A 25,000-nucleotide genomic window follows, 5' to 3' on the forward strand; every position below is an offset into this window, starting at 1 on the left:
ACCCAGTACAGTGAATACAGTGAAAATAACGTGAATAAAACCAGTGCCAACAACAATAACATAGAGAATAGTGATAAAGCAGGAAAAGGAAATACATACAGTGAAAGTGAAAATAACAACAGAAATATGTCAACAGAAGATATTTTTGACAGCCAAGAAAAGAGTGAAGAGGATGACGGTTTCATTACAGTAGAAAACAATAGAAATAAAAATAAAAATAGAGGCAGAACAACCGAACCAAAACCTCTCCCCAAAAACCTAACAGTGTTTAAAAGCCCTAAGCCAAATGACCCAAACAAATCTGCCTACGCACTTATTAAATACACAGAAGAAAAATACCCTCATATCAAAGTAACAGTGAGAGCCAAACATGGAGGGGACATTATAGTCTCCCCCTTAAACGAGGAGGCGGAAAAAATCCTCAGAAGTATCCCGGGGTATGAAGAAATCAAAGCAATAGAACCCCGCGTCATTAAAGTACTATGTGGCTTTTCCCCCACCCTTGAGACAGAAATCATCTAAAGACACCCACTAATAATCAAAGCAGAAAGATTCAAAACCAAAGGCAAAGAAAAATCATACATAGTCAAGTGCTGGTGCAGGGGAGATCCCCCAGAGAGGATAGACCTGGGCTGGCATGGAAACTTCCGACTAACACACTATATCCCGGAGCCCCTTCGTTGTTTTAAGTGTAACCAATATGGACATATAGCGGCTCAATGCAGGTCCCGCTTCCACATTTGTGGGGTCTGCTCTGGTAGGCACAACTCTGACATATGCATAGACAAAATGAAAAATAAAGAACCAACATACAACAAATGCCCGGCCTGCAATAATGACCACCATGCCTGGAATGACAGATGTCCTGCAAGGCTAAATAAGATAGACCAAGAAAGAACACGGATCACAGGGAAAGCAGTCCCACCCAGGCCCCAAAGAGCCACCAGGTGGTCCAGGAGACCCCCTTCTCAACCACAGACAAGCCACACCCATACAGAGGAAACCCAGCAAACCTCTGAAACAGTAGGGAACACCGAAAATAATCCATCCATCCAACCATCCATCCACCCATCCATCCATCCACCCCTCTATCCATCCATCCATCCATCTATCCATCCATCCATCCATCCTTCCTTCCACCCAAGCCCTCCAGTACCCTCCCCCCCCCCCCAACATTAATCACTGCCATGCCCAACAAGCAAACGGCACCGTTTGGCCCCGTCCTAGAAAAACCCCAGTGCAAAATAACCCCCCCACGGGTGCCGACGACCCCTAAACAACAGACACCCCACCCCTAACCCCCCACCCAAACGATTCCAATACAACAACAGGCTCAGTGGAAACAGAAATGGCCACACCAGTCCTGACAAACGAACAGGAAAGTGATAACCAACCCACCACGATAAACAGTGCCAACCCAGAAGATATAATAAGTGACAGCAACCCAACAGAAATAATAGTGACAGACAAGGGTGCTCAAACAGTGAAGGAAGCAATGAACCTTGTCTGTGACAAGACAGGCGACGAATTAGTGGATTTTATCAGGATTAATTTCCCAGATGTATACACCGAAAGCCTCGTGGCCATTATACGACTTGTCTGGAACCCGGTTAGAGCGATCCTGGCAGGTATCTGCGCAGCCCAATCTAGTCCAATTTCGCGGACATAGACGACACACAGGTCACACAAAACACACAGCACAGACTATCCTTTCTCTCATGGAACATTTGCGGAATCAGACCAAAATACACCTTTCTACAATCACAAACATATACACAGAACCCCGACATTATACTCCTACAAGAAACACTACTCACAGAACAACAATCCTTTTCTTTTAAGAACTACAAAGCGTACAGAACACACCGCACAAACACAACACGTGGACTACTGACACTGGTAAAGAACACAATCCCATCAAAAGCAATAGCCAATATAGACTGTCATGAAACAGAAACACTTAGCATACAGATAACTTTAGTCAACACAACACTCACAGTTCACAATATATATAAAGCATCACACAAACACATAGACGCCACACTACTCTTTGCAACAGCAGACACTGAAAACACCGTAATCTCAGGCGACTTTAATGCACACCACACTTTCCTCAATTCAACACAACCAACAAACCCCACGGGGACACACCTCGCCGCCGTCCGAGTGGACTTTGATAGAGTAAAACTTTTAAACGATACGAACATTGCAACCCACAGCGCCGGAGGCAGGCTGGACCTTACCTTCGTTTCTGAGAATTTGGTACCAGGATCAACCTGGGACCTCTACCCTGTTCTCTTAAGCGACCACTTTGGCATCAATTTTACGGTCCAAATGGAAAAACTCCCGGCTCCACCTCCGCCCCTGCGCAGATGGAACCAGGACCTGGCCAAGTGGGAGCTGTTTGAGAAACATGTGACAAGCTGGGCAGATCAATACGACCCCGAGACAAACGAAAATATAGACCAGCTGCAAAATAATATTCATCAGGGAGCTCCAAAAAGCCGCCAGCAGCTCCATGCCAGAGAAGAAAACCCGTAAGACAAACCACAAGGATGCCTGGTACTACGACTCCAGGATAAGGGAAATTAATAAAAGAATAAACAGGGTCCTCAAACTTCTCAGGCGCCATAAAACTGAGGAACTGCACCGGACACTACTTGAAGTTACAGACTGTGCAGTGGCCGTAGCTAACGAGGTCAAGATTCAGAAGTGGCTGGACTCGTGCTCCGAGGTAAACACCCTCACCTCGCTCAAGAGGATTTGGAGTTTTTTTAACAAAGTAGTGGGAAAAAACCGATCAAACCAAACGGCTCAACCAGATCCTCCTGCGGAAGCACTCAGACTGGCACAGGGGTTTGCGGACCGTGCCAAATCAAATAACCTCCCCCTAACAACCAGGCAGAGACAGGAAGCACTCCTCCCCATCAGAGTCACTATAGTAAACGCTGCGTATGGGATGACAGATGACTCTGACATTCACGAGGGAGGAGCTAGAAAAGGCACTGGCCAAAACGAAGAACACCGCTCCTGGCATCGACGGTCTAACATACAGTATGCTGAGAAATAAGGGGAATCCGGCTAAGGGGGTCTACCTCCATATCATAAACAAAACCTTTGTTGACAGATGCAGACCCTTAACCTGGAATCAACAAAATATTCACCCCATCTCGAAGTCCCAAGAAGAGAATGCGTACAGACCTATCGCCCTCATAAGCTGTACGGAAAAGGTTGCAGAAAGAATGGTCCTCAATCGACTCAAATGGAAAGTTGGACGTCTGCATCCTAGACTGTACGGTTTCACGGAGGGCATAGGTACGCATGAATGTATCGTCGATGTCATGGCAACCATAAATAACAAAAAAGCCCTGATAGTTTTCATGGACCTTGAAAAAGCGTATGAACTGGCCAGTGCACAAGCTATACTTTTTTCCCTGGTTGTAAAGAGAGTCAGGGGACATCTCTTATCCTGGGTCGAGCAGTACGTTAAAAATAGGGAAGCCAGAGTGAGCTTCCAGGGGGCCACCTCCCCCTTCCTTCCCCTGGAAAACAGCACACCCCAAGGAGGCATCCTGAGTCCCTTCCTGTTCAATATCCTGATGGAGAACCTGCTGGCACTAGAACTCCCAGGGGGCATAGAGATATTTATATATGCTGACGACATCTGCATAGTATGCCCCCACACCGTACAAAATAAACCAGGAGCCATGCAGAGAGCCCTTGACGTAATAAGTGGAGGGTGCAGGGAACTAGGTCTCAAAGTAAACTCAATCAAAACCAAAGCCATGGCCATCAAACATGACTACGATCCTCCTAATCTAATCCTAAACAACACCCCCATAGAATGGGTCGACAACTATAAATATTTAGGAGTAATCATAAACAAGTTCCTGAACCCAGCTAGCCAAGTCAAACATCTCCGGCATGCGGTCACGTCTCGGTACGTAGCCATGAAAAGGCTTGCCACCTTAAGCAAGGGTGCATCGCACCAATTACTAAGGAAATTCCACATACAAGCCATTGTTGCACAGGTCGAGTACACGGCCCCCATACTTACGTGCCTCCCTTCAAGACTGTTGACCTCCTTAGAGGTCATACAAAACAACAGCATGAGGCTCATAACGGGAGCCCCTATGTGGACAAGGCTTCAATTGCTGCGAGCCGAGACTGGCCTCATGCCCTTGGCAGATAGAATCGATTTAAGACTATGTGCCATTATAAGCAAAACCATAAGGGCTGACAGAGTTTGCCCCCTCAGCAACAAAATCCGAGGCCTAATAAACCTCCACGAAGACCTAGACCCTCCCCCCAATTATGTGGGACGCCTTCTCCAGGCCATCAGGAGAGTCAACATGCAACAGGAAGTCTTGGCTATGCGACCAGATAAAAACCATGTTCTGTTTAACCCCCCAGCCCCATGGATTCCCGACCCAATAAATATAAATTTCACCATCCTCCCCACAACCAAAGCCCTTTGCTCCCCTCAGGAGATGCTGCAAGCAGCCATGTATGCAATCAACAAAACTAATGCTACCGACAATTATTTTACAGATGGATCGGTGGACCGGGACATCCCTGCGACGGCCGCAGCAGTTTTCTCAGACAACTACGTGGCCAGCTGGAGGGTCTCGGACCACGCATCAACACTTCAAACTGAACAGGTCGCAATAGCCAAGGCCCTGGCAAACTCGTTGAGCAGGCAAGGGGACACTACTGTGCACACAGATTCCAGGGGAGCGATACAAGCCATACTTAAGAACCCAATAACCGAAAACGTGCTTCTGGTTACTACCATTAAGGCCACAGCCCAAATCCACGCTCAGGGAGGCCGCAAAGTCACTCTGAACTGGATTCCGAGCCATGTGGGAATCCAAGGAAATGAGGAAGCAGACAGACTTGCAAACAACACACTCAGATGTGCAACTATCGGAGTGAGTCTTAGTAAATCACTTGGTCAATTGAAAAAATTAATTACTTACACTTGTTTTTCCAGAGTTAAGTCGGAGGTACTAGAGGCCGCCAGATGGGGCTCCATGTCGGCCAGATGGTATACTAATGTGACTGGCATGGACCCCCATGACATCACAAGAAACACCGGAAGGGGCTTAGCCACCGTAATCCATCGACTCCGACTGGGGTACCTATGTAATTGGCAGGTGATTGGGGACGAAGAAAGACCATGCAAATACTGCGAAGACCTGACTGGAGAGGATCCATTGGAGCACTACCTCCTCACCTGTCCAAGTACCACCATACTACGGCAATCCATAACCTCCCCTCCTCCTATGACTGCAGAAACAATAACAAAGCATGTACTAAGTAACATACCACAGTACCAAGGCTTCCTCGTCTCATATCCAACCCCAAGATGAAGCACTAGGTTAAGGGTAAATAAATAAATGAAAAAGAAAAAAAAAAAAAAAATTTCCCCCCATTTTTTCTGCCTACCACTAAATGACTTTTTACTCCTCCCCATGACCCTCAACTCACATGGGACTCGCTACTATTTAACTATCTCTCCTACTAATCCAAAATTCCAGGGATACTTTATGCCCTCCCAATTTCTGCCTCCCACTCAAATCCTGTCACCTCCTTCCCATGACCTACTACTCCCATGGGACTTGCTACTATACCACTTTCTCTACAACTAAACTTTTTTCCCTTCGTGGTTCCAAGGGCCTGTCCCCTCCTGATTTCCTAAGGAAAAAGAAGAACGCAGCACCCACTCCAAACCCTACTTTGCCTCCAAGAAGATGCAGCCCCTTCCCTTCCGTCCCTCGGCAGTCAACGGGAAATACATAAGAAAAGACTTGACATAGAGGCCTGCTTCACAGGTCCTCTACAGACAGGCCAAGCTCTAGGTGCAGAGCAGCCTGTCAAACCCGGGTAAGCCGGCATATTGCCAAGGGCCCCACTGCCGAGCTGGACGGATCCACCAGGGGCTGTCTGCCGCGAACAACGACTAGACGATGAAGAAAAATCTCAATCACCTGTGTGTGTTCCATATAATAAAGGTCCCGACCCAAACACACATCAACCTCCCCAGACGGGCTACCAACGCAAAAGCCCGTGTCCAGCAATAAGGCTGGGAAATCTATAAGCAAGCAAGCCATTGAGCCCGTCTTCCATCGTCTGTGTGAGCCTGTCCTCCTGGAGGATGTCTTGGACGAGGCTCTGATAATTTTATTAAGAATCAAGGGTCCCTCAAGAGGCATTTGTGAATTATTCCCTTGGTTCCATAATTTGGACGGCGTAATTGGTGGCCACCTGGATGTACTCTGCCTCCTACGACTGATTTGTTCATCGTCGTCTCGACTTTGACTCACCTTAGTGGAGGATTTGTGGAGAAGTCACGTTCTCCTAAGCATTGACTTCAATCCCTTCTTGCTCGGATGGACTACGGTGAGTACCAAGTATTTTTGGGGCAAATACTGAATGGTAATCGTAGCAATCTTTTGAGCCTTTGTTGCTGCCTATTAAAGTCCTTCCTACCTGCCATCGGTAGAGTACGGATATTCACGAATGTTTAATAGTTATAGAGGATTTCTCTTGTCCTTACAGTGGTTTCGCAACTCTACTGAAGGTTGTTCATGGGTTTATTGTACATAGTGGTAAGCTACTATTTGTCATTTTCTGGATAAATCAACATAAAATTGTAAGAATCTCCTTAAATGCAAACTTACACGGATATTATATTATTTCAGGATAGGATTATCCAGCCTTGATATGGTTGTCATACTTGATTTTTCTTGTCTTGACCTACTTACAGTAAGGTAATAGTTTGCATACTCCTTTGTATAAGTGCTTCTTGCCATATTATTCTTACCTATATAATTTAAAGTTAATTCTTAGGCTTTACCACTAACGTGCAATTTCTATATTTCCCATCCAGGTATGGAGGAGAAGCTGATTATTGAAGAGGAAGAGCCCTGTGTCATGCACTTGACACATTTGCAATAAATAATAAATTTAAAAATTTCAAAAGTGTATGAATTGACTTCCCTTCCGTATTTAGTACCTTATAAGGTGACTTCACAGTTTTTCAGCTTAGGATATATATATATATATATATATATATATATATATATATATATATATATATATATATATCATGACCATCGTCAGCCGTTACTAGTCCACAGCAGAACAAAGGTCTCATACCTGTCCTTCCACTTGTGTCTGTTTATGGTCTTTCTGTGAAAGTCCACGCTCCCAAACTTTCTTATTTCGTCAATCTATCGTCTTCTCTTCATTCCCCTGCTTCCTTTACAATTCCTAGGGCCCCATTTCTCTGAAGAGAAAAGTATTTATGGTCCTACCAGTATCAACTTATGCATCAGAAACTTGGAGTCTCACTAAAGACTAAAATAAATTAGTCACAATTCATAGAGCTATGGAAAGAATGATGATGGGAATAACACTAAGAGACAATAAAATGGTAACATGAATGATATTCTATCAATATGTAAGAATAAGAAATGGATAAGAGCAAGGTATATAATGAGAATTACCTAAAATAGATGGACATTAAGAATAATAGAATGGGTCTCCAGAGATTGCAAAAGAAGCAGGGCAAGGAAGAGAAGGAAATAAATTGACAAACTAAGAAAGTTTGGGTGTGTGGATGGCATGGAAAGACCATAACCAGATGCAAATGGAACGACATATCTGAGGCCTTCGTTCTGCAGTGAATAGTAACGGCTGATGATATATGTAATATATGATAATATATATAAGTCCTTCGTTCTGCAGTGGATAGTAACGGCTGATGATATATGTAATATAAGATAATATATATAAGTAAGTACATATGTACATACATATATATACAGGCAAACGCACACACATACACGCACACACACACATATATATATATATGTGTGTATATATATATATATATATATATATATACATATATATATATGTGTGTGTGTGTAGGTATACTTATACATGTATCTAAATACATACATGTATATAAATATATATATATATATATATATATATATATATGTGTGTGTATATATATATATATATATATATATATATATATATTCACACATATACACACATATATATAAATATATAATATATATATATACATATATATATATATATATATATATATATATATATATATATATATATATATATATATATATATATATATATATATAATCACTCATGCAAGAGAAATAATTACTTTTGTTTTTGGAAATAATATTAATAAACAATTTTGATAAAATACTGGGTATTAATTTTAAGGAATTAGATCTCATTTGTATGTCTCTCCTTGTCCTGAATCACATGGAATTTGTCTTCGATGTAAATTCGATTCCTGGAATGCATAATTATATCGCTTGTAGCTTTCGCAATATGTTAATTAAAAATCTTTGATGGAACTTTCCTTATAATCAAACTTATTATGTGTGCAGGATACAAAGGGTTATATAATTGGTTCGTTCATAAAGTAGGTTAATATATTTTTACATAAATGCACAAAGAAACGTTAATGTTTATGTGATTCATGTCGGGGGAATGGTTAAGACAAATGCCATGTTAATTGGAGTTTTGGAAGAAATACGTCGTTATAAAATTGCTTCCAACGCAAATATGCTGTGAAACATTTAACAGTTTGAGGGCAATGTCTCAGTAAAAAAGGTCTCTCATTTAACACCAGTTTTCATCATTTGTCTATATTTTAAAAAATTGGGGTAAAGGAGGCTAAAGTAACACGAGTTGTGATTTATTGACCTTCGTTTCTTATAAGATTCTTGTGTTGTAAATTTTTAGTTTTGTCTTCAAAACTGTCTGACAGAAGAACACATAAGATTTCTAAGTTAATCAGTATGACACTACTGGTCAGGTGGAAATATTTCGACCAAAATTCACTTCAAATTCTTATTTCAAAGCTATCCAATTTTTGGATTTTGGTGGAAAATAGACCAATGTATTTAGGAGAGAGGTGGGATGGGTTAGGGGTGGCCACGCAGCATAATTATACAGTGAACTTACTGTATATCCATCATCAGAGCACGGTCCTCAGCCTTCCTATTTTAGAGACGTTATTGAAAAAAATTGGTTTTTAAGTCAGTCTGTATTATCTAGAAAAACAGCTACTGTAATTAGAAATTTTTCAGAATTCTTGTAACAAATATAATAACTACATTCTAAGGAAATAGGTATTGCATTACATATATATTTTTTAATGTGCTCTTTTACCTTCAAAACACTCATAGAAATATGTAATTTACCGATTCTAACGCTCTTACTCGCTAAGCAACAAAATTTGATTAATGTATACATGAAAAAAAAAATCAACGTATTTTAAAACGGTTTATGATTTGTTGGGCAATAATACACATGCATACATTCACGCAAACAAAAATATGTATATGTACAAGTGAAATATATATATATATATATATATATATATATATATATATATATATATATATATATATATATATATATATATATATATATATATATATATATTCCACATGAGAGTCAAACAGAAAAAAAAAACAATTAATTCCACAAAATAAACGAATAGCAGCCTTACCCTTAGGCACGGATGCGGGTTTCATAGCACAATTGAATTGTTGTCAGATCAGGCTACATGCTGGCGACAGAAGAACGAGACAAACACACACGGAGAGTGAATATCATTTATATTTATTTTCATATTTCATTCGAAGCTATGAAACAGTTTGTGCCATTCATATACACGTTAAAAAAAGAATATGACAGATACTATTGTGTTACTTTTACTCAAGCCAAAAGTACAATGTAATATCATAAATGTCAAAGATATATACGCAATTAAATGAGTCATATAAAAATTATTTATTAAAACTCTCAGATTACACCTACTCCTGTCAAGTTTCCTCATACTGAAAAATCTCTCTAGTAACAATAGAAACCTACCAGTTTCATTATATTATCTGGAGTATGCTCATATGATAGTCAATATATATATATATATATATATATATATATATATATATATATATATATATATATATATATACATATATATATATATATATATGTGTGTGTGTGTGTGTGTGTATATATGTGTATATATATATATGTGTATGTGTGTGTATGTATATATATTTATTTTTAAATGAACATATGCATATATATATATATATATATATATATATATATATATATATATATATATATATATATATATATATGTGAATGTATATGTATATGTATGTATATACTGTATATATATAAATATATATATATATATATATATATATATATATATATGTATATATACATAAATATGTATATATAAATACATAAATATGTGTATATACATATATATATATATATATATATATATATATATATATATATATATATATATATATAGTATTTGCTAAGCTATGACCCTAGTTGGAAAAGCAGGATGCTATAAGCCCAATGGCTCCAACAGGGAAAATAGCCCAGTGAGGAAAGGAAGTAAGGGAAATAATTAACAATTAAAATAAAATATTAAATATTTTAATATCAATAAAATCATTAAAATAAATCGTTCATATAAAAAAAATAAAAAAATAAGAGAAAGAGAAATAAGATAGAATAGTATGGTCGAGAGTACCCTCAAGCAAGATAACTCTGCCCCAAGACACTGAAAGGTCATGGTACAGAGGCACCATCCAAGACCAGAGACCAATTGTTTGATTTTGGAGTGTCCTTCTCCTAGCGGAGCTGCTTACCATAGCTAAAGAGTTTCTCCTACCCCTACAAACGGTAAGTAGATCTGAACAATTCACATTGCAGTTGTTAACCCCTTGTCTATTCCCAATCCAAAAGCAATGAACGGTCAGCCTTATAAATAAAAAAAAACCATTAGGTTGTAACCTACCTGGCTGAGTGAGTGGGTATATTTGGCTATCGTTAGTCTGCTATAATCTTATGTTTGTGGGTTCGCCTTGTTAAAATTAAATTACATAAAGACCTAAAAATGCAGTCGAAATTAAATATTTTACAATATTGTTTAGCCAAACTTTATATTTTGTGTGTGTGTGTGTATATATATATATATATATATATATATATATATATATATATATATATATATATATATAAAATGTGTGTGTATGTGTAACCTTTTTGAGTGGAGATACCTTAAAATGGGGAAAGGAGTTGTTAATTGCCATGATAAGCAAAGCAGTACTGGTCAGGGCCACCAATACTAGGTTTGATCGCTGTGAGCGATCAGACAAAATCTCCCACCATGGCATCCGCACTGGACAGCGTGGTGATAAAGTGGCCAAGACCCAGATATCAATAAACACACGTCTGAGACCTTTGTCCTGCAGTGGACTAGATTCGACTCTGTTTGGTTTTGTTCTTGCTGTATGTATATATATATATATGTATATATATATATATATATATATATATATATATATATATATATATATGATAAATTTTGCATATATATATATATATATATATATATGTATATATGTACTGTATATATATAAATGTGTATATAATATAATTTGTATATATATATATATATATATATATATATATATATATATATATATATATATTAGTAGCTAAGCTACAACAGAGAAAATAGCCCAGTGAAGAGAGGAAAAAAGGAAAATAGAATATTCTAAGAAGAGTAACAACATAAAAATAAATAACTCCTATATAAACTATAAAACTTTAACAAAACAAGAGGAAGAGAAATAAGATATAAAAGTGTGCTCAAGTGTACACTTCAGGCAAGAGAACTCTAACCCAAGACAGTGGAAGACCATGGTACAGAGGCTATGGCATTACCCAAGACTAGAGAACAATGGTTTGATTTTGGAGTATCCTTCTCCTAGAGGAGCTGCTTACCATAGCTAAAGATTCTCTCCTACCCTCCCCAAAAGGAAAGTAACCACTGAACAATTACATTGCAGTAGTTAACCCCTTGTCTATTCCCAATCCAGATGCAATGAATGGTCAAAATTATAAAAAAACATTAGGTTGTAACATACCTGTTTTGAGTGATTGGGCATATATGGCTATCGTTAGTCTGCTTTAATCTTATGTTTTTTTCGTCGCCTTGTTAAAATTAGAAATACAGCTGAAATAAAATATTTTACAATATTGTTTAACCAAATGTTATGCTTTGTATATATATATATATATATATATATATATATATATATATATATATATATACATATATATATATATACACACACACACACACATATATATATATATATATATATATATATATGTATGCATGTGTGTGTAAGCTTTCTGAGTGGGGATATTTAAAATTGTGAGAGGATTTGTGTATTGCCATGATAAGCCATATATATATATATATATATATATATATATATATATATATATATATATATATATATATATATATATATACATTTATATAAATATATTTATATATATATTTATATACATATATTTATAAATATATATATATATATATATATATATGTATATATATATATATATATATATATTCACGAGAGAGAGAGAGAGAGAGAGAGAGAGAGAGAGAGAGAGAGAGAGAGAGAGATCTATACATGTACTCTATTATCTTCGATAAATCCCTGTCTCCCACTTCTACGACCACAAGAACATGGGATTCTTGGCTAACCAGCGTTAAGACAGACAAATGTTGGGCCTATTCAAATGTGGTCCTACTCCCTTTCCCAAGCCAACCATGTGATGTCTCTCCCTCGCAAAAAAAAAAAAAAAAAAAAAAAAAGAAGTATGTATTATTTGTTCCAAAATCTGACGTTCAAGACCAGTAAACAGTTCCAGAAATAAAGTGAAGAAAAATACTGATAAAATAATAGACACTGAAATTCAAATCAAAGAGCATAGATTGTCTTCTAAATAATTATAAGAGGTAGAAAACATATGTGGTGTACTAAAAAACCTGTGAACTAAATAACGACGGTTTTCTAATGGCATAAGCCGTCGCAGCGAAGATTGTTCCAAACCAAATACCAAAATGCCTGAACATTGGGAACCATATTTGAGATAGAATCGAGTCACTTCACCCAAAAGGCCATAGCAAATGGCCGCAAACTAAACTGAAATGAAAGTGGAACGGCCGGAAAGATGGCTTCTATGAAGTCTCGGTTAAAAGACGAATTGGTGACCTGGAGGACGGAAACAAAGGCCGTTTCGAGATGGGAATAAAACTTTGAGATGAAAAGCGACTGGCTTTGTATGACAGCAGCCAGATCCATAAATATTTGAAGTAACAAGAAAGAAAAAAACAAGAGCGGTTTGATTATAGGAATGGAATAAAAGATCAGGACGGAGTATAACAGAAACCAAGACCTTCAACAAAATTAAAGTCCAGATAATAGAATTTTTGGAGACTTGAGAAAGAAAAACGAGTATACTTGTTGAGGTTCTTCCTTGGGAATTACCGGAAGAAAGAAAAAGGTTACGAGAGTGAGAAGCCTGGAAAAGCTGAAATGTGATTATATAAAAATATCTGTGACGAGAGAGAGAGAGAGAGAGAGAGAGAGAGAGAGAGAGAGAGAGAGAGAGAGAGAGAGAGAGAGAGAGAGAGAGAGAGAGAGAGCATTTGGATTATATCAATGTAAATTTCAATATGCCCGATAAATTATACATAATCGGCTAAATAGAAACGTTAAGATAAAAATTATCTTGAAATCCACCTTGTAACTTGAGTGTAACTTGTCTCTCAATGCCTTAATAAATAATGTAGTAAAAACTGGTGGTTATCATCTAAGAATTATTGCTTTTATAAAAAAGTACCTGGATGAAAATTCTGCAAAGAAACTTTACCAGGATTGACTACTGCAACTCCATCTATTACAATTTACCAAAAGAACAACTTAAGAAATTACAAAACATAATAAACAGAGGAGTAAGACTGAGAAAAAGTGTCTCACCTATAGAAAGGATCACGCCTATAATAATTGATTTACATTGCCCGCCGATTAAAGCGAGAATTGAATTTAAAATATGTACAATAACCCACCAAGTTATCAGAACCGGTCGTCCAAAATACTTGAAAGAATTGCTACATATTGCCCAACCAACAAATCATGTCGACACGAGAATAGTCACAGATGGTTTCAAACTATTGGAACCTAGATATATGTCTACTGTAGGCTCCAGAGCCTTTAAATATGCGGCCTCGTGACTATACAATAAGCTTCCACGAGACTGATTGAAGACATAAACTGAAGACTTTCTTATTCCATAAGTCCTATGACAGTGACGATTTAACAGTAAATGAGCGATACGTGATATGAAACGTTGAATACTCTGAACGAACAAGATATAACGACAGTGGAGGTCCTGTAGAGAGTGAGGTTCCCCTGTTGTATGGGACCGGAAAATCAGCCGTCAAATTAAGTACGTTTTTTTTTTTCATAATTTTAAAAGAAACAAGTCTTCAAAATAGAATTAGTACATGAAAAGAGAAATGACTTAAGAAAATTCTAACCCCCGTTACGGGTTTTCACTTTTCTTCCATGGCTTCATACATACATTACATACATACATAAAATAACCATAGGAAATATCTTATCATTCATATAAAAGGAAAAAAAAAAACACAGAAACGTGGTTAATAAACTTTACATACCAAAGAATATAATATACTGTACGTGAATGAAGCTAAATAGAAACAGGAGGAGAGGGAATTTATAGTACTGTACTGGACTACGCCCATTTAATTAAATATAATGGTTTTCCGACATACAGGAAGTTTGCTCTGCAGTACAATAGTGGTGACATTTTGGTGGATCAAAAGACTCGAAAGTATATCAAATATATATATATATATATATATATATATATATATATATATATATATATATATATATATATATATATATATATATATATATATATATATATACAAACAGCCATTAGGTTGTAACATACCTGTTTTGAGTGAGTGGGCAATGTTTGGCTATCGTTGGTCTGCTATAATCTTATGTTTGTGACCTCACCTTGTTAAAATTACTCAAAAACTTGAAAATGCAGTCGAAATTAAATATCTTACAATAAAACATTGTTAAAGTAATTTCAATTTGTTTAGCCAAATGTTATGTAAACACTGTCCGTCAGATAATGGAGATGGTTGCTTTTCTTAGCTGGGGTTTCCTATTCTTATGTCCAAGGTCCTAATATACTGTTGCAAGGATACAAACTGCGACCTGCAAAGGTTAAAAGACAATTGCACAGCAAAAAAAAAAAAATATATATATACATTAAGCTTCGTATGTGTTGTTTATACAGACATGAAGCTTATAAGGAAGTGTGAAGTATATAAGATTATCTTCTCAAGTCCATTTAGGAAGCCTCCCTGCACAGGCATTTAAAGATTTACTAAAAGTAGACAAAAAAAGAGAGGCGGTTACCAAGGAAAATCTTTTATAGAGGCGTTAAAAGCCTCATCATTTAGACTTACAAAAAGATTAGGGAACTCTACGGAAAGGAAAAGCCAACGCTGGAGATGAGCGGATATAAACCAAATTTCCGGCAATCATCATGTATGTCTTGATCCCACATTCCCATTCTTTCCTAAATTCGAAAAGAATATTTGTAAAAAAATATTCAATAGAGTAAAAGAGAATGAGATCTTTAACTTATGTGAAAACCATTCTCAGTTAATGAAGAAAAACGCGAGGATTATAGCCGACAACAATCAATAGTTGTAGGGTTGTAAAACACTACATAATAATTTTCACATTACTTAGTAAGCTTGATAGGTGTTATGGAGTTATGAAAAGTCCTGTCATAATTATATTTAATCTTCCAAATTTAGAAAAATTGCCATTTCGCAATACTCTCTTTTTTTGCTTAACTTCTTCCGATAAATAAGAAATATTTCAATGAAATAAATCTTCGCCAAAGTATTAATGAATTAAGCTAAACACCGGTGACAATATAAAGATGAACTTCCTATAACCCTGTCCTTACAGTCCTTGAAATGATTTTAGTTAGGTCCCAGTATACTGAAAATTAATATTTTTTTTTTAAACAATACCTTACCGAGCTGGTTCACAATGTTAGTATATGCAGTCAAGTCTATCTATATACTAAGGCACTTCTCCTAATTTTCGGGGGTAGCCGACATCAAACAAATAAAAAAAAAAAAAGTAGTTAAGTAGATTTTATAATTCCTTAACATTTTGTTCTTGGTATGTGTTAAGGACCACAAGTTTCCTACTTCTGTCTACACAGAGCTCAGAGCTTGGTTATTATTTCAAACATTGCTAATAAGCAATTAGGTAAAACCTGGCTACGTCTTTATTTCATTTAAAGTCCAGGATAATATATGAGATGAAAAGTCTTTAATAATTTTGCAGCGGTGATATTTAGAAAAAGTATAGCCTATACGCGTATCATTAACAATCAATATAAGGAAATTGTACACTGTCACGAAAACATTTTTTATCATGTTAAAATGATAGAAAAAAAAAAGATCTATGAAAATGACATCTATTTATAAAACAGTAAAATAAAATTGCCATTTATTGTAAGAAAATAAAGACAGAGGATTCTAGGTAAGATGAGAGCAGGGGATTAGGCTGCTAATTACGAAACCGAAGATGATTGCTGTAATTCCAAACCTCAATCAGGACATGAAATGTAAAGAAAAGTTGATTTACAAAGAGCAATCTCTTGAAGGTATTGAAGGGGATCAATCAGGGAAAATGGTACGAGGAGAAGAGAGCCGCAAGAATATTGTTGACTTAATTCTTATCCTATAAATTGGTTCACCGGTTAGAAAGTTCAACGCCTTTCTTGATAATATAAAAAGGGTTAAGAATCGGGGCGAATAAAGGGAAATTTGGTTTTAATAGAAATATTTCAAACGGTATCATTGAAAAGTTTATTCTGTAGTTTAGAAAACAAGAAATTGAGTGTTGACTCAGTAGGTTTAGTTGTTATGGCCAATGGATTATGTACTACATAATTCGGATAAATAAAAAAAGAGAAAAATACAATATTGGAATTATGTGTATTCCAGCATTACAAAACTAACCAAGCGGTATCCGTAATAGGGAACTCGTGTTGTAATGATTAAAAACTTGAATAAATTTCCCTAACCAACACTAGTTCTACAAGGTATGATTGAAGAATAGTTCTCAATTGTATTAACATCCTCGTTTGGGTTTTCAAAAATTATTGGGTTATTGGTAGGTAATAGGATGGACATGGCACCAGCCACCCATTGAGAAACTGCCGCTAGAGAGTTGTTGGGTCCTTTGAATGGCTCCTTATGTCTTTGCCTACACATACACCAAATAGTCTGGCCTATTCTTCCCAAAGACTCCTCTGTCCTCAAACACCTGACAACACTGAGGTTACCCAACAATTCCTCTTCGCTCAGGGGGCTAACTAATGCAATGTAATTGTTCAGTGGCTAATTTGATATTGGTAAGGGTAGAAGAAACTCTTCTGGGAGAAGGACAATCCAAAATAAACCCACTGTTCTCTGGTCTTGTTTAGTGCTAGCCTCTATATCATGGCTTTCCACTGTCTTGGATTAGAGTTCTCTTGCTTAGCGGTACACTCAAGGACACTTATTCTATTTTATTTCTCTTCCTCTCGTTTCTCTTTTTTTTTCAGTTTTTATAGGTTATATAATAGCGAAAGATATAATTTAATGTTGTTACTGTTTTGGAAATATTTTATTTTGATTGGTTATTCTTCTCTTGTAGTTAGTTTATTTCCTTGTTTCTTTTCTTCTATGGGCTATTTTTCCCCGTTTGGCCGTTTGGCTTATAGCATCTTGCTTTTTCAAAGTTACTAGGTTATAGCCTGGCTTGTAACAACAACAACAACAACAACAATAATAATAATATCGTAAAATAAAGCGGTTACTGTAGGGATTTTTCAATGATTAAGGTCAGCATTTCAATTGGGGTCTGAAGCCGACCACTACCTATTGGATGAGGACCAGCGTTGGCTGGGTCCCCCCACCTACACGAAAAAAAAACATCCGTTGGATTGGAAAACTTATCCACAAAGACTTTCTGAGAAGTGAAAGGCTCTGTCTATTAAGGATCACCGGCTCTATATATATATATATATATATATATATATATATATATATATATATATATATATATATATATATATATATATATATATATATCACAAGCACACGTGATTTCAATCAATGTAAATATCACCCACGAACGGCATTTAATACCGAATTCTATCCTGGGAATATATATCCACTTGGAATTTATTTCATGGTAACAGCTTCTGGCCGGGTGGAGATTCGAACCCCCACCTGTGGGCCGGAAACCATGCCAGCAACGGCTCTACCGGCTGAGCTATCAAGAGAGATAAAAGTTTATGACAAGTCCCCGTACATATTCGTGTCGAATTCAGGATTCTATTCATAGACTTGAAATAAACCCATCTCCACCATGATAGCTGAATCGTGAGTTTGCTACACGTGGTTATCTTAAATGAACATATATCACAAGTACACGTGATTTCAATCAATGTAAATATCACCCACGAACGGCATTTAATACCGAATTCTATCCTGGGAATATATATCCACTTAGAATTCATTTTATGGTAATAGCTTCTGGCCGGGTGGAGATTCGAACCCCCACCTGTGGGCCTGAAACCATGCCAGCAACGGCTCTACCGACTGAGCTCAGTCGGTATGTATAGAAAGAGCACCTTTACTGGCCTGGGGACCAATTCTTATAGCTCATGTTTTTTTAACTTTAAACTGAATTCCGTGTCAACTCTCCTCCATAGACCCATTAATCTGACATCAAGCTGGTCTACCTTTCATACTGAAGTGACTTTCCTTGCTGATTACTTAAAGGATAATTATTTCCCTCCAGCAATTTTTCATAAATCCCTTAATAAGCTACTTAATCTGAAATTCAATCCACCCCCAATAGTCCATAGTGTCCCCAAGCTCCGTATGTTTGCTAGATTTCCCTTTCTCCATAATAATAAATTTAGGAAAAAATGCATCAACCTATTCAATGAGCAATTGCCTGTCCTTAATTTGAAACTAATTCCCATAAACCCCCGAACTATCGGCTCACTCTTCCAAGTCAAGGATAAGATCAGCCCCCTGTTTGCCTCCGGTGTCGTTTATAAGTATAACTGTCCCAGATGTGATCTTGGCACTTACATCGGTTGCACCAGGAGGCTGCTAAAAGTCCGAGTTTCCTCTCATCAAGGAATTAGCTATAGAACGGGTTGTCGACTATCAAATCCAGAACAATCTAACATAAGAAATCACAGTAAAAGTTGCAAAAGACACATAGATACCAATCATTTTAATATTGTAGGAAGAACTCGACATATAGACGAACTAAACACCCTTGAATCAATAATGATTAAGCTAACTGTACCTTCTCTCAACCACCAGTCGTCTTCCACCCAATTGTTTATTGCCTAATTACCTGTTGTTTTGTTTACACTCCCTTCCATAACAATTTTTCGTGTCAGTTCTCCTTACGCTACCGCTGTGGATAGGTGTCTTGTTCGTTCTATTATTATTATTATTATTATTATTATATATTTCTATTATTATTATTTTTCAATTAATTTGTTTCTCTGAATTCGCCCCTAGCCCTTTCAGTGTTATTCTGTGTTCCTGTTTTTACTCTGTTTTTATTCTTAATTTATTAAAAAGGTTTTTAATTTTGGTGTTGGTAAACGTTGTATCTTTTTACTTATACGCAATTGATTTGTAATCGTTTCAGCCTGGAAAATGTATCAAGCTGATACGAAACGTCGGCGCTAATAAATGGATGAAAGACAGAACGCGTCTCCCTACTCCAATATGTTTATCCCTGAGTAATTGCTCCTGTCTCCATACTTCTATGCTGGATTGACCTGCTGGACTACGATTCCCTGGCACCATGACTTTCGGAAGCTTCCTCTTTGCCGCCCTGTTTCTCCTCCGTCTTCGTTCCCGAGGAGTGGAGGATTTCCACTCGCTAATACGAACGAGATACGATCCACAGCTTTTAGCCAACTGCCGTTCCTTGGAGAAACACACCAAGAAATACTACAAAAACAACCTCGACCTCAACGTTTTGAGATATTGTCAATTCAATAATATAGTGCCTAAGTTTATAAAGTTCAAAGTTTACAAAGCCTCCCTGTACAGCTCTGAGTTCTACACTGATGCTACTAGGAACCTCCTTGAGCTGGAAATACGTTCAAAGACAAAGGAACTTCATCGCGCACATGACCAAATGACGAGATTCAGGACTGGTGTACTTAATTCGCTGACATTATTGGACTCTTATCATTTTTAACCATTTATTTAATAAGGCTATTTCCTCCTTTATTCGGACCGTTGAAGATAGACATTTCACAAAACTTCGAAATTTAGGCATTACCGTTCCTTTATTTAATAATAAAATTCATTCTGTGTTCAATTTTTCCAAACGAATACTTTCGAAGAGAGGAATTCCTACTGTCCTTAGGGTTAGACTTTTGCCTCCCCAACTATCGCCCAAATTATCAGCAATTCTTTTTGCCTCTCGAGATACTTTTTCAGAGACTAATTAAACTTCCCTTTTGCAAAAATATAGAGTTTTTAAGATCACAATTCTCAGCCCTCGCCCACAGCTCTTTTAATAATCTTGAAACTAGATGGGCTACTTTTTTTTACCAAAAATGATTATGACATTTTGAAAAACCTAGCCAAAGATAAAAATTTAATAATTACTCGTCCAGACAAAGGTAAAGGTACAGTTATCCTTGACAGACATGACTACATACAAAAAATGAATGACATTTTAAACGACTTTTCAAAATTTACCAAAGTTGGTGACCCAGACATTTACAATATTACTAAACCCGAAGATAAAATCAACAGATTTCTTAGAACACTAAAACAAACCAAAGCAATAGATGAAAATACGTATCAGGACCTTTTTGTAACAGGATCTACATATGGACTTATGTACGGACTGCCAAAGATACACAAAGAAGGAATTCCTTTGAGACCCACCCTTTCTTCCATTAACACTGCTAGCTATAAACTCGCCAATTTTCTTGTCCGTTTACTCCAACCTCTGACTCACAACAAATATACATTAATAAACTCGGCCTCCTTTAAAGATGACATTATCACGCAGGACTCAGATCGTGGAATCTCTGTTCACAAATGTTCCCATTGTCGAGACTATCAACATCATTTTAGACAGGCTATTTCCCACTGACGATTGCTTGTTCAACAATTTTAATAGAACTCAATTCAAGTTGCTTTTAGAATTAGCCGTGCTGGATACGCCCTTTGTTTTTAATAATACGGGTTTTAAGCAGACTGAGGGGATGGCCATGGGAAGCCCTCTGGGTCCTACTTTTGCTAACATATTTATGTGCTCCCTGGAGGAGCGAGCTTTAGATGTATGCCCACCTAATTTCCGCCCACTCTTTTATAGACGCTACATAGATGACACTTTCGCCTTGTTCAGATGTAATTACCATGCTGATACCTTCCTTGAGTATTTAAACAACCAACACCATAACATTAGATTTACGGTTGAAATTTTCCTAGTTATTCCAGAGTTCTGCATTCAAAAAAAAAAAAAAAAAAAAATGTAGAACCCTTAGTGTGGAGTGTAAAGAAATATCTTGATGCTTTTCGTATATTTCTGTTTGCACTGAAAAGTACATTGTCTTTTGTTTACTTTGGTGGTGGTTGGAACTATGGGCATTTGTTTAATGGTAATTTGTTTTATGGCTATAGGATAATTTGCGACTTTGTTTACTATTGAGCCTGAATAGTTCTTTAAACTGACTGTTTGACAGTTAAATATCCACTCATTCTGCTTTTTGAGTATTTATATTCAGCGGTCCAGAATCCAGGGAGAGGGAGATTGCAGAAAGACAGATTTCCAGCGGGGGGAGTCAGAGACCAACACAGAAAGCAGTCCGGAACGGACATTTTCTGACATTTTTTTTACCCTGAAGTTTTCAAGTGTCATGGAGCGATAAACTCTCCCTAGGCCGAGCGATAGGAATTCATGTTCGGAGAGAGGCAACACGAGCAACTGGATTTATCATCTAACCACGAAAGACCAGGATCTAAAGAAATCTAAGTCAGTTGAGAGACCTTATGCAGGCTCAATAGGATTGACCTGTTTCTTAGATATAATTTACGCTTATTATAGTTTAAATTATGGTCGCCAACACGTTGAAAAAAATTAAAATAAAGGATTTTATCATTGTGCCTTTAGTTTATAAACCAGTAGAGTGTCATTTTGACTAATATTAACTACGAACGTAAATTATATATACTTTTTCTTACTTGGTAATGAGTGTTCATTTACGAAATTTACGTTTTCACGAAGCTAGCTTGTTGAATTTCTTACCCTTCTCGTTAAATTTGTCGATTAATTTCTTACGTTAAATTGATTCTTTTCAAGAGGTGTATATTATCTTTTATTATTTTAGGTCCTTTACATATGGTAGATGAGTTACTGAGGAGAGGAAGTGGTGCATAAATCCGAAGACAGCTTTTCAGATGATTTCCTCTCAAGACGAGAAACGGCAGTTCAACATTTATAATTTCACGTATTAAACTCAATAGTTTTCTTTGTCTTTGGTTTAAATCCTCACTGTTTTAATATATATATATATATATATATATATATATATATATATATATATATATATATATATATATGTATATGTATATGAAAAATCTTATAAAAACCATTGAACTTAATAGTTCCATCATTACAACCATGAAACAATGCTTACACACCGGCTTATCTGTTCTCACTTTCCTGTTATACTCTAATAAACCGTAATGGTTGAATTACACTTCACAAGATTTGAAAACTATCTAAATCCTGGATCCTATAATCAGAAAAATCTTCCATGCACCCAAAACTCCCTCCTCCTCTAATCTCTGCATAATGCCTTTATCTAGGAACTGAGAAAGAAATACAAAGAGAAAAGTTCATCTCGCTACGTCTAATTCAGTCAAAGCAAGAATGATACTCGAGCTGGTCACCATTACTTTTTGTATTGTGCCAGACGAAAGAAAACTTCATCAGCATTGCGCAAGTCAGTAAGAGCATTCAGAGCAAAAACGAACTAAGCATAAAAAATTGCCTACTATCATGCAGTAGTTATTTTTTCGACATAATCTCATATACTTCCAACATTCTAACGACGATCTATATAATAATAATAATAATAATAATAATAATAACAATAATAACAATAATAATAATAATAATTATTATTATTATTATCAATGATGATAATAATAATAATAATAATAATAATAATAATAATAATAATAATAATAATAACAATAATAATAATTATCATTATTATTATCAATGATAATGATAATAATAATAATAATAATAATAATAATAATTATTATTATTATTATCAATAATAATAATAATAATAATAATAATAATAGTTTCTTCTTGTATCTTGGAAGTATGTATTCATATTAATACAAAAAACTTAGCTTACAAGGGCTAATGTCCGCGTCAAAAGAAATGTTAATTCTAGTACGTCTGGCGAAGAGGGTAGCAATTCTTGAAAAATAAATAATTCTTTATACATGTAAATATATACTGTAAAAACACAAGTATTGTATTAATGCAACGTGCGTATGTTAGCTTTTATATATCAATTTTATTTTTGAATAATGATGATAATAAAACGAGAAGTGAATCTCTTTATAGCCTGTAACATCTATACATTAGAGCCACAACCCATACGCAGAATTGAAGAATGTAGGACCGTGGTTCTATATAATAGTTAATAGCAATTAGTGTAAGGAATGGGAATATTTCTATCCCAAAGTGTGTAAGGGATCACGAATAGGGAATTGCCGTGTTGACTCTCTCTTATAAAAGGTAAAGATGTGTGGTTCCCATTCCGGTTTCATCAGAATTGATGCTCAACAGAACGTCAGCCGGGCAAGCTCAACCACAGAGTAAACAGAATAAATTCATGGTGCTGGGATCATTCTGTTGCCATGCGAATGCTAGGCGAACACGTTACCACTGCACTAGTCAGGACTGAATTGCAATTAGTTTTTACTTAAGTTTACATTAATGGCAGTAAAATAGAAGAAAAGAAATTGTTTGTTCTCCCAGCAATAAAACTTATCTATTTTCTTAATTTTCTTTATAACAAGCTAGCGACCAATACATTGAAAATTAAAAATTAAAACAAAAAAGTATTATTGTGAATTTTCTATAGATCAGGATTAATCAACCATTCTCTGAGAGCGAAAATTAACCTTAAAAAACTTTTCATAGTAATTAGTTCGTAGAAAGATGTATCAATACATAATGGAAATACCACATCTTTCTGTATTGTTTCTATCATAACTGACCTTCGAAAGATGTTGAAATAAAATTCCTTCTGATCCCTTATAAATATCCTGCAAAATAAAGAAAGTGAAAAAAAAAACATTAGAAATACACACTGTAGACTATTTTTTCAGCTTCTGAAGGTAACCAAGATTAACCCTAATATATTCCATACGACGTTACATTAAACAAATCGAATTGAAGTGGCTTGTAAAAGCTATAAAAAAATGGCTTCTAAAAACTATAAAAACTAAGTGGAAATACAACGATGAAAATAACAGAAACCTAACAGAAAATAAAATCTTGGAGAAGTAATGGAGCCAAAACTTCGATGCTACCATGTCTCCTGATTCCTGTTCTCTCTCTCTCTCTCTCTCTCTCTCTCTCTCTCTCTCTCTCTCTCTCTCTCTCTCTCTCTCTCTCTCTCTCTCCCCATGAATGGACGGATCATGTGGGTGTTATATGTGCGGAAAAAGAAAATATATTCCATGGCAAGAAAATACAATTATAAATATATTCCATGACGTGGGAGCCACGCTTGATATACGATATGATTTCGCCTTTTTGATAATGGCTGACATCAACGTGTTTTGATATCTTGACATTGGGCCAGTTCGATTACAACGAAAAAATAATATTTTGAG

The 25,000-nt window shown here is 36.2% G+C and overlaps 1 protein-coding gene across 1 annotated transcript in view; it reads left to right on the plus strand.

Annotated features, from left to right (window-relative positions):
- The first annotated feature begins 789 nt into the window (after positions 1-789).
- The window catches only part of LOC137634888 (uncharacterized), a 74,836-nt gene continuing 50,625 nt past the window's right edge, over positions 790-25,000 (plus strand). The window contains exons 1-6 of the mRNA XM_068367437.1: positions 790-1,023; positions 1,379-1,609; positions 1,843-2,537; positions 2,626-2,734; positions 2,967-5,319; positions 5,703-5,886. Of these exons, the coding sequence (XP_068223538.1) occupies positions 790-1,023; positions 1,379-1,609; positions 1,843-2,537; positions 2,626-2,734; positions 2,967-5,319; positions 5,703-5,886 (3,806 nt within the window). The remainder of the gene's footprint in view (positions 1,024-1,378; positions 1,610-1,842; positions 2,538-2,625; positions 2,735-2,966; positions 5,320-5,702; positions 5,887-25,000) is intronic.

The sequence above is a fragment of the Palaemon carinicauda genome, chromosome 45 (genome assembly GCF_036898095.1).
Source record: "Palaemon carinicauda isolate YSFRI2023 chromosome 45, ASM3689809v2, whole genome shotgun sequence".
Lineage (NCBI taxonomy): Eukaryota > Metazoa > Arthropoda > Malacostraca > Decapoda > Palaemonidae > Palaemon > Palaemon carinicauda.